General features: G+C 36.1%; 1 protein-coding gene across 1 annotated transcript in view; it reads left to right on the top strand.

Moving 5' to 3' along the window:
* Window positions 1-14,959, top strand: part of LOC121855480 — a 179,957-nt gene that overhangs the window by 61,973 nt on the left and 103,025 nt on the right. The window contains exons 6-7 of the mRNA XM_042350455.1: window positions 8,869-8,968; window positions 10,608-10,729. Of these exons, the coding sequence (XP_042206389.1) occupies window positions 8,869-8,968; window positions 10,608-10,729 (222 nt within the window). The remainder of the gene's footprint in view (window positions 1-8,868; window positions 8,969-10,607; window positions 10,730-14,959) is intronic.

Genomic DNA, 14,959 nt, shown 5'->3' with positions numbered 1-14,959 from the left:
ACGCGGTTAATGTAACCTCCAGGGTACCGCGGAAAGTGAGAAACGCGTAAAGTGAATAACATAACATTTGGGATTAAATGAAATAGAGGAATAGCTGACCCCAAACTCCACTTTTTCCAACCACAATACCTATGTTCTAGTAAAAATAACTTATCTTAATTTTATGATACATTTTACACAATTAATACTTAAGAAATAGAAATACAGTCGCCAAGCTAATGTCCATTCAAATAATGGACTCAACTCCCTCCTCTTCTCACACTACACTGGCTAGCTCTTCCACTCTGAGAAATTTTGGAAAACCAGGTTACAGTGAGTTCTGCTATAACGCTGTTTTGACAACGAATTTGATCGAACGATTTATGAATTGGAACGATATTTAAAAAACGCGAACTCGTTTGCTCTAACGCGATTCCACTCCGGTTTGGTGATTCAGTTCACGTTCGACATCACATGTTCAATTGAGTTATGTGTTTTGTTTGTGAACAATTGCAGAAATAATGTATGTAATATTTATGTATACAGTATACCTATATATTATAAGTAAATTGTAAAATTTTACATAAAAGAGAAATCAAATTACATAGCTTTTAACCGCTCTCTTTACATCACACACAGTGTTTACAGTTCGTTCGACATCACATATTGATTTATGTGTTTTGTTTGTGAAGAATTGCAGAAATAATTTATGTAATATTTATGTATAGTAAACCACTCACAAGGTCCTACAGTACCACTAATTATTTTATACTGAAACTTACGTTTGGGAAGCTGGATTAAAATGAAGATTACGTATATTAAAATAATAAAAATGTATTATAAACCAGTCTAACATACCGTAATAAACACAGCTGCTATTATCATCACCCCCACCCCATTTGCCAGTGACAAGAAAGGGAAAGTTGACTGTGACCGCCTGTTTATTTTTAGCCGAAAGGTGGTCAGTAATGCATATCTGTATATTTACTGATCAATATATTTATCCCCTATAAATAATTCATTTAAAATTTATTTTTTTGCAAAGAATATTCAGTAAATGACTGCATTAATTCTTGAAACTACCTACAGTGGTAAATTTAGGATATAAATAATGAACAGAAGTCACGTCATGGATTCGGAGTTTGGTCCTTAACGATCACCATAAATGTAGCCTCCCTTTGTCGCGAAACACGTATATAAATTAAAGAAAATACTTGCAGTATATTTAATATATTACAGTATATTATATATATAAATAAATAAACAAATAAATTCAAATTCCCTTATCATCCTGTGTCATATACAGAAATACTTGAGTCCCTGAGCGAGTACACAAAAAGAAAACGGACATCCTGGAGTGGATAGAGAACGGACATCTCTACTGGGGGACTCAAACGTTTCTCATGTTTTGTGGGCGCTCTAGCATAATATGAATAATATGTAAATTACAATTTACTTATACAGGTATATATATATATGTAAATTGTAAAAATTTAAATAAAAGAAAAACTAAATACGTAGCATTTAAAGTGTACTGTACAGTATGTACAGTGCTGTGGCTTGGCGCGGGGTTATGCAGTGTTTACAGTTCACGTTTGACATCACATGTTCAATTGATTTATGTGTTTTGTTTGTGAACAATTGCAGAAATAATTTATGTAATATTTATGTATACAGTATACCTGTACAGTATATGTAAAATGTAAAATTTTAACTAAGAGAGAAAAACAAAATTCGTAGTGTTTTAGACCTGCGCTCTCTTTACTCCACACGTTCACTTTGCTAGACGTGAGAAATTTTTAAGCGTCCTCAGTGCTTTCTGATTTACTGTTTCCCCAATTTTGTGACTATGGAAAAGAAGAATATCTCCGGGAAGCATTCTGGTGATCGCATTTCTGGTGGTGATCGTAAAAGAAAGGCTATAACACTTGAAGGCAAGCTTGATGTTGTCAAGCGTTTTGAAAATAAGGAAAGAACATGTGATATTGTGCGTGCAACGGGAATAAAGGAGTCTACTTTGCGCACCATTAGAGCCAATGCAGCAAAGATTAAAGCAAGCTGTGTTGCTGGAAAAACCAAGAGAGCTAGCAAAAGTGTAAGATCACGGCCAAAGGAACTTGAGGAGATGGAATGGCTTCTAAGTGTTTGGATAGAAGATCAAACGAAAAAGCGATCTGGGACCAACTTCCTCACCATTAAAGAGAAAGCCTTGTCAATATATGAGGACCTAAAGAAAAAAGCTGAAAATCCTGATGATGTGGTTGCCTTTAGTGCAAACATTAGACGTCTTTTTTAAGTCAACCCCCAAGAAGCAGACTGAAGACACTGAACCACAGCCATCCACTTCTGGAATTAGACGTTTTTTTCTTCCCTCCCATGCATCCAAAACTGCACCTGATGATGATGATACTGATGATGACGATGACAATTGTCAAATCCTGTCTGCATGACTCCTCAACCTCAACATTAACCTTCTCCCCCATCAAGTTAAATTCATATTTTTTCAAGGTAAAGTGTAACATTTACTGTATGATTTCATTATTAGATATGAATGTAACATTTATTTAGACTGTGCTATCCTTTGTGTTAGGCTAACTACGAAATTTTTTTTCGATTTGGAGTAATCTGCACCTAACCCTATTTTCTCCAAAAGCCCTGTTATTTCTATTACGCGATTTTCTATAACACGATATTTTACAAGAACACAATTATCGCGTTATAGCAGAACTACCTGTATAGTAATAAATAATACCTCAAACTAAAGTTAGGATAATATGATTGACATTGCTGGATTCCTTGTAAGACCAGGAATATTTTGAATATAAATGTCATATATTTTTCACAAAAGATAACATATTTACTCAGAGTTAACATTACATCTAAAATTTGTATGTCTAATGCAAAATCTATGATGTTTATATTCAAAATGATCATCAAATTGTAAGAATTCCAGCAATGTAAATTATATTCTGGCCGGGTAATTTGTATGAATTTTATGAGCTAAAACAAATATCTTGTTAATAAAAAAAAAATATTCTTCACGACACTATCTGTCAATCAAAGTACCCCACCTTGCCTCCCCCCTCTTCCAACGAGCCAGATGGTCAGTCTGTCCCAACCCTCCCCCCCACCTCCCACCAACCCTCCCTTCAAGAGAAAGAGTGGGTGAAAAAACTAGATTTTAACATTTAGTATTAAATAATACCTCAGATTAAAGTTAGGATAATATAATTGACATTGCTGGATTCCTTGTAAGACCAGGAATATTTTGAATATAAATGTCATATATTTTGCACAAAAGATAACATATTTACTCAAGAGTAAACATTATATCTAAAATTTGTATGTCTAATGCAAAATCTATGATCTTTATATTCAAAATGATCATCAAATTGTAAGAATTCCAGCAATGTAAATTATATTCTGGCCGGATAATTTGTATGAATTTTATGAGCTAAATAAAAAAATTATACTTCACTCGTGTAAAGGGGTACACCCACCGTGGAATGTGAGCATCCTGGGTTCTGGCAGGGCACCGTGTAAACGTGGAAACGCGGAATGTGGGACCGCGTAAAGTGAGGGTTGACTGTATATTAAATGCGTCATCCGAAAGCGTAAATTTGGTACCAAAGTTTAACAGTTAATTCGTGTATAAGATTTCTGATAATTTTCTATGTGGTCATGTTTGAAATAATGAATGTATATATCTTTATATAATTTAGATAAATGTCTTTCTCGTCAGAAATGGTCATCCCAATGATTATGAAAAAACTCGTTTAGAAATACTGTACATCATAACTTCAGGATGAAATCGGACAGATTTGCAACAGCCAATCAGCTGTAACTCTTTAGGAGTGGGTGGGGCATATCTTCTCAGCTGGGAAAAAATGCACCATAGTAGTTGTGTTGACAATACTCAAAACCCATACAGGTGTTAGTGGTGCTCGTCCCAGATGATGCTTTGGTTCCAGAGAAAACGATTGATTATTTTATCATAATCCCAGAACCAATAATTTTGATTTAATTCACCTGATAATGTCTTGTGCACATTTCTTGAAAAAATAACAAACAATCATTCTTTAGTCAGACATATTTACATGAAGTGTTCACCCCACAGATATATTACATGATGTTCACCCCACAGATATATTACATGATGTTCACCCCACAGATATATTACATGATGTTCACCCCACAGATATATTACATGATGTTCACTCCACAGATATATTACATAATGTTCACCCCACAGATATATTACATAATGTTCACTCCACAGATATATTACATAATGTTCACTCCACAGATATATTACATGATGTTCACTCCACAGATATATTACTTAATGTTCACCCCACAGATATATTACATGATGTTCACCCCACTGATATATTACATGATGTTCACTCCACAGATATATTACATGATGTTCACTCCACAGATATATTACTTAATGTTCACCCCACAGATATATTACATGATGCTCACTCCACAGATATATTACATGATGCTCACTCCACAGATATATTACATGATGCTCATTCCACAGATATATTACATGATGCTCATTCCACAGATATATTACATGATGCTCATTCCACAGATATATTACATGATGCTCATTCCACAGATATATTACATGATGTTCACTCCACAGATATATTGCATGAACCTATATCTGCAGTGACACATGGGACAAGGATACTGTGAAACGATTATCCTAGCAGTCTTTGCTCGAACATTTCCATACAAAGCTCTCCTTACTTCTGGAACGTTTTGTCCAGGTCATCTGATATATTGGCGCCTCGTTGTACATTGTACCAGTGTACGTCATTTTGCATACAGGTGTCCCTTAAGATATGAATGGGTTAGGTTCCAGAAAACCACTGGTTAGGTGAATTTACGTATCAAGAATAAAGGAACATATGGGAAAAATAGGGTCCGGTTCCCCAATGACAAAAATACTCTAATATCATACCCAAAAACACAAAATTGTTTCACAAACACGAACAAAAACCTACCTGACTAATGATAAATAGTACAGAACAACTCCAATTTCCTACCTAATACATGAAATTACTTCCTAACACATGAAAATAAATAATAAAATATTGTTTAACTTTGGTATATTACCTTGTGGGAGGACATCTGTGCCCTCTCTCCAAGATGGCCATACCAGCTGACTCCTGGCACATATGTCTCAGAAAAAACAGACTTCTTTTAACAATTATTTCACTATATATAAACGATGTGGCTTAGAAATAAATAAAACATAATTTAAGACTATAAAATAAGAAAAATGAGAAGCATGGGTGTGTATGTGTGAGAAGTGAATGTGTGTGGAGGTGTTTATAACCAAGACCTTGGCTATAATATAACTACATTGCCAGCCCAGTTGCCTCATATATTGTAACTTGTAATGAAATTCCTGTAAAGTAGAACGTCGATATCACACGAGATAGGTTCCAAGAGAGGTCGCTTTAAACCGAATTCGCACTAAATCGAAGTGTTGTTTCAATGGAAAAATTTACTTTGGTACTCGAGAGAAACACAAAATACTGAAAAGACTGAGAGTCTACCCAGATGCACCTCAACCCATCTCTTAGAATAAACAAAACATTGTTTCTTTTAGTATTATGTAAAAACAAACACTCATAAATCAACACGGCTAAAATTAAGGGATGCGAATTGATCTGTTTAATATCTGAGAAGATGGGGGAGGGTGGGAGGTGAGGTGATATGTTTGACAGTTGATGCCAAGGTCTAGTGCTTATTTATTTATCAGTCCTTAAGAGTGACTTTAAGTTTTTATCTTTAAAATGTCACTGAACTGACATGGGAGAATATAATTAACATTGCTGGAATTTTTATAAGATACCGATTAATTTGAATATAAACATGCTATAGCTCGCATTAGACATACACATTTTAGTTCTAATTTAAGAATTTTATTACAGAGAGCAAAAATTTTTCTCGTGCAAAATGTATGACATTTATGTTCAAATTATTCGCTGTCTTGCAAGGATTCGTGCAATATAAATTATATTCTCCTAACTTTAGTCTGTGACATTATATACAGTATGATAAAAACTTTAAGCCTAAAACACCAAACCCTGGCTGGGAAGATGAGGGGAGGGAAGTGACAGTGACATATTTGACAGTTGGCATATTTATTTGTTTATTTATGTCCTTTAGATTTAGTTTAAGTTTTTTGCTTATAAAATGTCACAGAAGTGACTGGGGAGAATATAATTTACATTGCTGGAATTCTTATAAGATAGTGATTAATTTGAATATAAACATGCTATAGTTTGCACTAGACAAAAATTTTAGTTATCATTTAGTACATTATTTTGAGTACATGTACAGTACAGCTTTGCCCTGAGGACAGTGTAGCGTGCCCAGAGAAACATTAGGCGCAAAATTTTAAATATTATGTGCCAGATTGACTCGCGCAAAATCGGAAAGATTCGCTTTAAATTAAAACCTTGTCCTTAATTGAGGGTTTTGCTTTAAATCAATAATCTTAAATTGAGTCGCTTTAAATCGACGTTCTACTATATAAAAAATTTGGAAAAATCATTACAATACTGTACTCTAATATGGCTTAGAAATAAATCAAGTATAATATACAGCTATAAAATAAGAATGATAAAGAGATATGTGGGGAGTAAATGTGTTATGAGGAGGTGGGTTACTGGGCTTTAAATGTGTGATGTTACATCACGACATACACACCCACCATGGTGGCAGCCACATGTCTGTGTGCCGGCTGGATGACTGCCTGAACTGGATTGTGGGCGGGGTGTGTGGGAGGTTTGCGTGTGGGAAAACTTATTCTTTCAAATAAAATACTGTACTGAGCCAGTAAATATGAGAAATAAATAAAAATAGTAATAATACTAATAATTATAAGAAAAATACTGTGTTGCCATTTATCAGGAGATGGTGAGGAAACACCAGCTGTTACTCTCTTCCTCCCATCCTCAGTGCATGCTTCTACACACATGATGATTAATTCCTTTATGTTTTTGACCGTATGATAATTATTATTTTTTTTTTTGGCACATTTTGTATGAAGATTGTGTGTGCATGTAACAAAGTAAAAAATAAATAAAATAAAAAATTAATTATATACACGCATCCCCCCCATATTTGTGAATTCACAATTTCAGGAAAAATTATTAGTGACACATTATTCAAGATTCGTGATCGAAATTCAGGAATCCGCGAGGTTGTTAGAAATTATTTGACCGACTGTTAGCAGATGCACATCTCCCGCACACACTCTGAGGTTAGTCAGTTCTCTGTGTGCTGCACCGTACTCCCCCTCACTCCACCCATTACATGGACCCAGGAAAGGAGGTTGCTGTAGCACCCCAATATTTTGGATATAAAGGGCTATACATTGCACTACAGAGTATCTAGGAATCCAGAATTAATATTCAGCACCCCCTGGTAAAATTTGAATCCTGCATTACTAACCCAGTAACACCCAACAACCTCCCCCATTCAAGTCAGGCCAGCCACTGTATGCAGAACGTCTCCACTGTAATGGTAAATCTATTGTAGTGGTTTTTATTTAATCTTCATTGCAATTCCAACTATCTGAATCTTCCAGGTATCTGAACTTAGTCCCCTTTGGTCCTGTTCAGTAAAAATTTTAATTTAGTCAAACAATCCGAATACAACTGAAGTTAATTATTCAGGTATCTGCCACCAGTAGTACAATAACCTCATTGTTAACAAAATTTGCAATGATAAACAATAAAATTGATATACACACGTATAGCATGTCATAAAATACAATAGCACTTATTTTATGTACAAAAAATAGCTCCTTCCACACTCAAACCATTTGGGTGATGTCACACAGTTGAGCCAGGCTGTCAATCAGGCAGCTTCTGCACACCATGGTGTACAATGGGTCCTCGTTTCCAAGTCATTGATATCCATGGTTTTGCATTTATGAGGCCAAATTATTGCTGGACTCTACATAAAAAGTCTCAGGACTTACGAGGAATAATATCCTTGGAGCTCAGAAGCCTCATCAGATAATGATTCAAATCTCCTACTATTCCGACGCTCATCCCCCATACCCACGCTGCACACTCGTTCTCAGTCATTTGCCCACTGTCAACAATGCCTAACCTCTATGGTTTTCTATTGTTTTTTGTGTACATTCTTGAAAAGTCATTGTTATTGATTTAGTCTTGAATTTAAATTGTATTCATACACTAGTGCTAAATTAGGTGTCGTCCCTAATAGGAAACGTAGCAGCTATGGACCGGACGTGAAATTAGATTTTTTTGTGGGATGAAAAGTGGTGACCTTGTGATAGACATCTCACATGCTCTTCAGATTCCTGAGTATAAATGATAATAGTTATAAGAATAATCCTTTTGAGTGTCATTTAGTATCTTATGGTCCCAATCAAACCTTCTTCCCATTATTTCTTATGGCCAGAAATACCCTGCTTTAAGCGGTAATTTTCCGACCCCTATTAGCCTCGGATAATGAGGACCTCCTGTACTGCTATCTGACTGAATAATAAGGAAGCATGTCTTTTTATACAAAAGCTATCCAGAAGTGTTCTCCAATCTGAAGAGTGAGTGTGCCCCCCCCCCTCCCTCCCTCCCTCCCCATGGTATCTAAAAAGTTGAAGCATCATGACACTAACTGGAGCACTTATCTTAAGTGATTCATATGTGCAAAATTAGTCATGGACTTAGTCTCAACTTGTAAAGGTCTTGGTCTTGGACTCAGTGGTCTGGACTACATCACTGATTGATACAGTATACTGTAGCGTCATACTGTATTATAAATCCTATGTTGCTGTGGTCTGGTGTTGAATAAAAATTAAAACATTAAAGTGAACTTCATTTACAGACTAACCAGCAAGATGCCTCTGTCCCAGCCACTGAGAGGTCACAAAGTCGCTGTAAGCAGACATGTATTCTGGAGCTCACAGATGGATGGTACAGCCTTGGTATGTACTGTATGAACTGAAGAAAATATAGGTTTATTGTGTAATTTCAGAAGTTTTATTGGCAGTGTGCATGAATACTGTACATGCATGTTATAGCTTCCATTTACCTGTTGTAATCACTGATAAAAAAAGTCTGTTGAGTCAGTATAAGATGCACTGTAAGTAACATTCATAAATGTTTATGGTCTTTTGTCCATTTATTAAGAAAATAAACTATTGCACAATAACCGGGATATCACCGTAATTAACGCTATGAGCTGTGAGCGTTATTAAGGGACGAAGCTTATGTATAAGTAGCTTCTTTGAACACATGTCTTGCGTGGATCAGAGACAGGAGTCGGACTGGCAAGAAGCTGGCTTCTTAATTTTTGACTCTGCAGTCAAGGTGTGAGCGCTCAGTGGAAATACTCTGTCACATGTCCAGTTGATGACCACTCCACATCTCATAGGCTAGTTACCGTGGATGATGTACACTAATTATATAAACCTAATGTATATAACCCACATTTATATAAGTATTCTGTCTGTTTGACAGGGTCTAATACATGCATATATGAGGCTTACTTAGCCCATATGTCACTATAAAGTTGTGTAGATGAGGCCTGAGAAAAATTGCCTAGATTTGGGTAAAAGTCTGTGAGCTCTGGTAAGGAAGATATAAATTGGAGGTGTTGGCTAATGATTTCTTCACATTTTGGTGACATTGCTCTCACCCAATCAGTGCATGCTAGCTGGAAACTTTACCCATGCCTCAATCTCTTGCTCTGTGGTAAACAACTGTGGCTTTGCTTTTCTATAATGTGAATTACACTTTTACTGTGATACAGATACACTAGGGTCAGGATATATCACGAGATAGGGTCCAAGGATGTTAGCTATATTCTAAATTGCGATATATAATAGTCCAAAAAAAATTATGTCTATTGTGAACTATAGCATGTTTATATTCAAATTAATCACTATCTTACAAGAATTCCAGCAATGTTAATTATATTCTCTTAAGTCAATTCACTGACATTTAATAAAAGAAAAACGTAAACTCCCCCTATATGACAGATAAATAAATACCATTAGGTAACCTTGTCTGGCGGCTGGGCCAGCTGTCATAATACATCAACTCCCCCTTTACTTTTGGCAAGATTGAAAATGGTTTTAGGCTTAAAGTTTTTATCTTATAAAATGTCACAGACTAGAGTTAGCAGAATATAAATTGCATTGCTGGAATCCTTGCAAGACAGAGAATAATTTGAATATAGACATCATATATTTTGCACAAGAGAAAAAATAAATAAACTCACATTTGGGGGCTATTTAGGGGATTTTCAGGAGTGTTTCTGACTTTAAACGGTTTTGGCTTTATGTGAGATCCCAAGAACATAACCCCACGTAAGTTGTGAGTCTACTGTAAATAAATTTATCTCTATATATTGGAAAATTTCTATAATTTTGGTAGTAGTGATAAATTTGAAATGTTTTCTGACCAATTTTCCTCGCGAAATAAAAAAATTATAGCTATGCAGTATATAGGAAAATGACGATAATTTTGGTAACCGCGATATAAAAAACTCGTTATATAAAGTCGCTATATATCCCGACCCTACTGTACTAGCAGAGTTATGATCACATATTTCCCTTTCAGGTGGTGTTGTTGACAATGCAATGGCAGAGTTAATACATGATGGCAAGGTAGAGATTGGCACAAAACTTGTTATCCATGGAGCAGAACTGAGTGGACCATTAATGGCCTGCCATCCTTTACAGGTGAGAATCATCTGCTTGAATAAATATTTGAGTTGGAATAAGTGTGAGTGTCTCATACCTCAGTCAGTAGCACCAGTAACCTCACTTGCCACCAGTACAATTTTCAAACAACAGCACCCTTGATGTGAAACTCTTTCCAGAGGTCCTTAACACCATGTTTATCCTCCCCATGAATTATGTAAAACTGTTTTTAGTTATGATCCCTTGAGTTGGTAACCACACCTTATCCACTGGCTGGAGCGAGGTACAGTACTCAAGACTTAAGTATGCCCATGTGGCCTCAACAGTCCTGTGGAAACTCAACTCTAGGGATATAACCCTGGATGTGCTGATGAATTCTGTTACCTGGGTGACATGATCACTGCTGAAGCCAGCTGGATGAAGTTTAGGGAACTGCTGCCATTATTTACAGCAAGAGGACCTTCCCTCCTCATGAAAGGAAAGATGTATGCAGCTGGTATGAGAAGTGTCATGTTGTATGACAGTGAAACATGAGCAGTTAAAGATGGTGTCATACACAGACTGGAGTGAAGTGTCTGTGTAATGTGATACTGAAAGATATGAAACCTTGTTCAAAGCTAAGAGGGCAGCTGGGTATTGCCATTGTTGGCAAAGTTGTGTGTAGAGGTAGACTGAGATGATTCAAGCTTGTGGAGAGAATGTAGGTCAAGAAGTGCATACACTATATCTAAATGTGATGTGGAGAAAAGTCAGGGGGTAGGCCAAGAGAAACATGAGGAGAGGTTGGAGGAAATGACATCAGAGATAAGGACCTGACAAAAGAAGCTGTGGAGATGATGCAGCTTAAAGAGTTGCCATCGGGTAATTATTGCAGCTTGGAAAATGGTTATAAACCATTGATGATGAATTTATCCAAAATGACTGTTGAGGACACACATAAGTCAAGAGTTCATTAGCAAAGTAATGAAAATACTCTGATCTGATTGCTGTCATTCATACAACTTAGTACAAACTGGGGGTTGCCTCACACACTGAGATAGTGTGTGTAGTTTACCTGGACAACATATTATATACTTTACAAGGTTGGATGTACTGTAAGTCTGACCAGGCTACAAGAAGATAACAAAACTCATGTAGCCAAATTTTATTCCTAAATGCTGTACAGTTTACTATCCAGAATCATACCTGATATCTTTTTCCCTCAGGCTGTACAAAGTTCTTCTAAAATAACAGACTTGAGTTTTCTCATTAACTGGGATGTTTGCTAAACTGCTGTGAGTGTTTTAAGTTGGTCCCACACCCAGTGTACTGTGGTGTCTCATTTTGAGCGGGAATATCATACTGGTACACATCCGCACAAGCGATGCCATTTAACATATGTTAAAATTGCTATATTGTACTGTACTCGCCAGCCCTTTACTCTAGAATGACTTTGGGTAACCAGCTTAAGGGGAGCGTCAGGCTGAAGCATGAAATTCGTTTAGAATTGATCAATCAATATCAGTTTCCTGTCAGCAATTATGGACACCAGATATATTGTTGGTATACCTCTGAATCAGTTCTCCCTAGTCCCTGATACCAAATTTTTCTCTTATATTATTATCAATTTTCAAAATCCTATTTCTCCATAACCTGCTAGATGATGTTGAAATTCATGTGAACTATAGGTAATTTACTCCTCTTGAATGTGATTTATAAATATTTCTGAATATTGCTTTTGTTTTGAGTGCATGAATTTTTTCCTAACTTACCATATTTTCCTCCAAATATTTATATAGATAACTCAGCAAATAATGAAAGCCAGATATAAAGAAGATCTATATGTTCAGCCATGCACAATATGTTATTCTACTACAGTAATATCTCTGTTAGCCGGAATCCTTCAAACCCGGAACACTCCAGTGGCCAGAATTTAAATTTGCTCGGAAGATCATTCCCCAAGCGGGAATTTTCAAAAAATTTATGGCTTCAGGAACAAATTTTCCAAGGTTGAAGATCGAGAGAATTTTCTGAAAATATCTTAAATAAAGATGAGAGTTAAAGTATTTTTGGGGGGACCTGACCTGACTCAATATCAGGTGGAGGTAGTGTGAGGTATTAGTGGTCTCATATTACTGACCTTCTGATGGAATGTCAGGTCACCCTTTCTTGGGTGGGGGCTTAGTGGGTCTCATGACCTGAAGGTGTTTTGAATAAACACAAAACCTAAAGTATTTTTAGGGAGATTGTGATAAGTATAAGTATAAATGAACAAAGTTGTGTCCCTTCAACATTACATTACATAACATTTTAAAATATGGAGTGAGAAAGCAGAAAGGTGTGAGTGATTAGAGAGGTAGGGTTGAGAGGAGTGTAACAAGCACCAGTGTTGCCAAGCGACAAGCTCCTCAACAGCTGATCTTTTAATTCACCTCCATGCAGTCACTGGATGTTTGTTGTCTTAATTCCCATGTGTGTGTGTGTGTGTTTTTTTTTTTTTTTGCCAAGCACATTGTAGGATTTGAAGAAGGTGATGAAGAGTTTGTTCAGGAGTCAGGTGGTGAGGTGACATGCTAAGACACTTACACAACACTACTAAACCATTTTCTTATCACATTTTACATTATAATTTCTATTTTAAAATTAATTGATACATGATAGCTCGACAGGGCTACATTTGCACTTAGACAACTGATCAGTGAATAAACCAGGGCCTATGGAGACACATTATACATTAGTGATGTCACGAAGCTTTGAAACTGCAACAATGTAAATTATCACAACCTGTACTCAAATGTACTAAGTGAATTACTAAAATTATTATGTATGGTGCAAAATAAGGGATGTTTATACTCAAATTAATCGCTATCTTACAATAATTCCAGCAATGCAAATTATATTCTCGTAAGTCAAGTCTGTGACATTGTATAAGCGTTAATCTCTCCTCCTTTTGCTGTGGGGGGTAAAAGTGACCGCGCCACCCCCCTCCACCAAAGGGTCCCCTCACTGTTTGTCTAAAATACGGACTCATTCATGATATTATAATGTTTGTTTTTCATTAATTAGTACGGATACATTACTGTAATACTCTGTGCTTGTTAGTACATGTACCCTTCATATGCAGTAGAACGTCGATTTAAAGCAATTCAATTTAAGATTATTGATTTAAAGCAACACCCACAATTAAGGACAATGTTTTAATTTAAAGCGAATCTTTCCTATTTTGCGCGAGTCAATCTGGTGCATCATATTTTAAAATTCACACCTAATGTTTCTCTGGACATGCTACACTGTGCTAAGGGCAAAGCTGTACTGTACATGTACTCAAAATAATGGACTAAATGATTACTAAAATATTTGTCTTGTGCAAACTATAGCATGTTTATGTTCAAATTAATCAATATCTTATAAGAATTTCAGCAATGTAAATTATATTCTCCCCGGTCACTTTTGTGACATTTTATAAACAAAAAACAAAAATTCAAGCTAAAGGACATAAATAAACAAATAAATACTTCACTAGACCTTCGGCCCCAACTGTCAAACGTGTTACTGTCACCCCCCCCCCACCCTCTTCCCAGCCAGGGTTGGGTGGTTATAAACTTAAAGCTTTTATCTTATATAATATCACAGTCTAAAGTTAGGAGAATATATTTTGCATTGCTAGAATCCTTGGAAGGCAGCGAATAATTTGAATATAAACGGCATATATTTTGCACAAGAGATAAAGATTTTAGCCCTTTGTAATAAAATTAATTAGAACATTTCAGTTCAGTGACATGTTTTAAGAGAAAAACTTAGTCACTCTTAAGGACAGATCAATAAATAAGCACTAGACCTTGACATCAACTGTCAAACATATCACCTCACCCCCCCCCCCCTTCTTCCCATCAGCTGATCGCTAGTAAACAGACCATTTCAACAATTTTAGCTGTGTTGATTTATCAATGTTTGTTTTAACATAATACAGTGAACCCTCACTTTACGCGGTCAATTGAACCCACGGAGGCCCGCGTAAAGCGAGAAACGCGTAAAGTGAACAACATAACATATGGGATTAAATGAAATAGAGACCGGGCTGACCCCCAAACTCCACTTTTTCCGACACAATACCTATGTTCTAGTAAAAATAACATCTTAATTTTATGATGGTACATGCACTGATGTCTCTTAAGAGAAATAGAAATACAGTCGCCAAGTTAATGTCCATTCAAATAATGAACCTTCCCTCCACTCTTCTCACCTCCTAGCTCTTCCCTCTCTGAGAAATGTTTGGGGAAAAACCACTGA

The sequence above is a fragment of the Homarus americanus genome, unplaced genomic scaffold, assembly GCF_018991925.1.
Source record: "Homarus americanus isolate GMGI-L3 unplaced genomic scaffold, GMGI_Hamer_2.0 scaffold48406, whole genome shotgun sequence".
NCBI lineage: Eukaryota > Metazoa > Arthropoda > Malacostraca > Decapoda > Nephropidae > Homarus > Homarus americanus.
The sequence above is the reverse complement of the archived record's forward strand: the minus strand, read 5'-3'. Positions and strand labels throughout refer to the sequence as shown.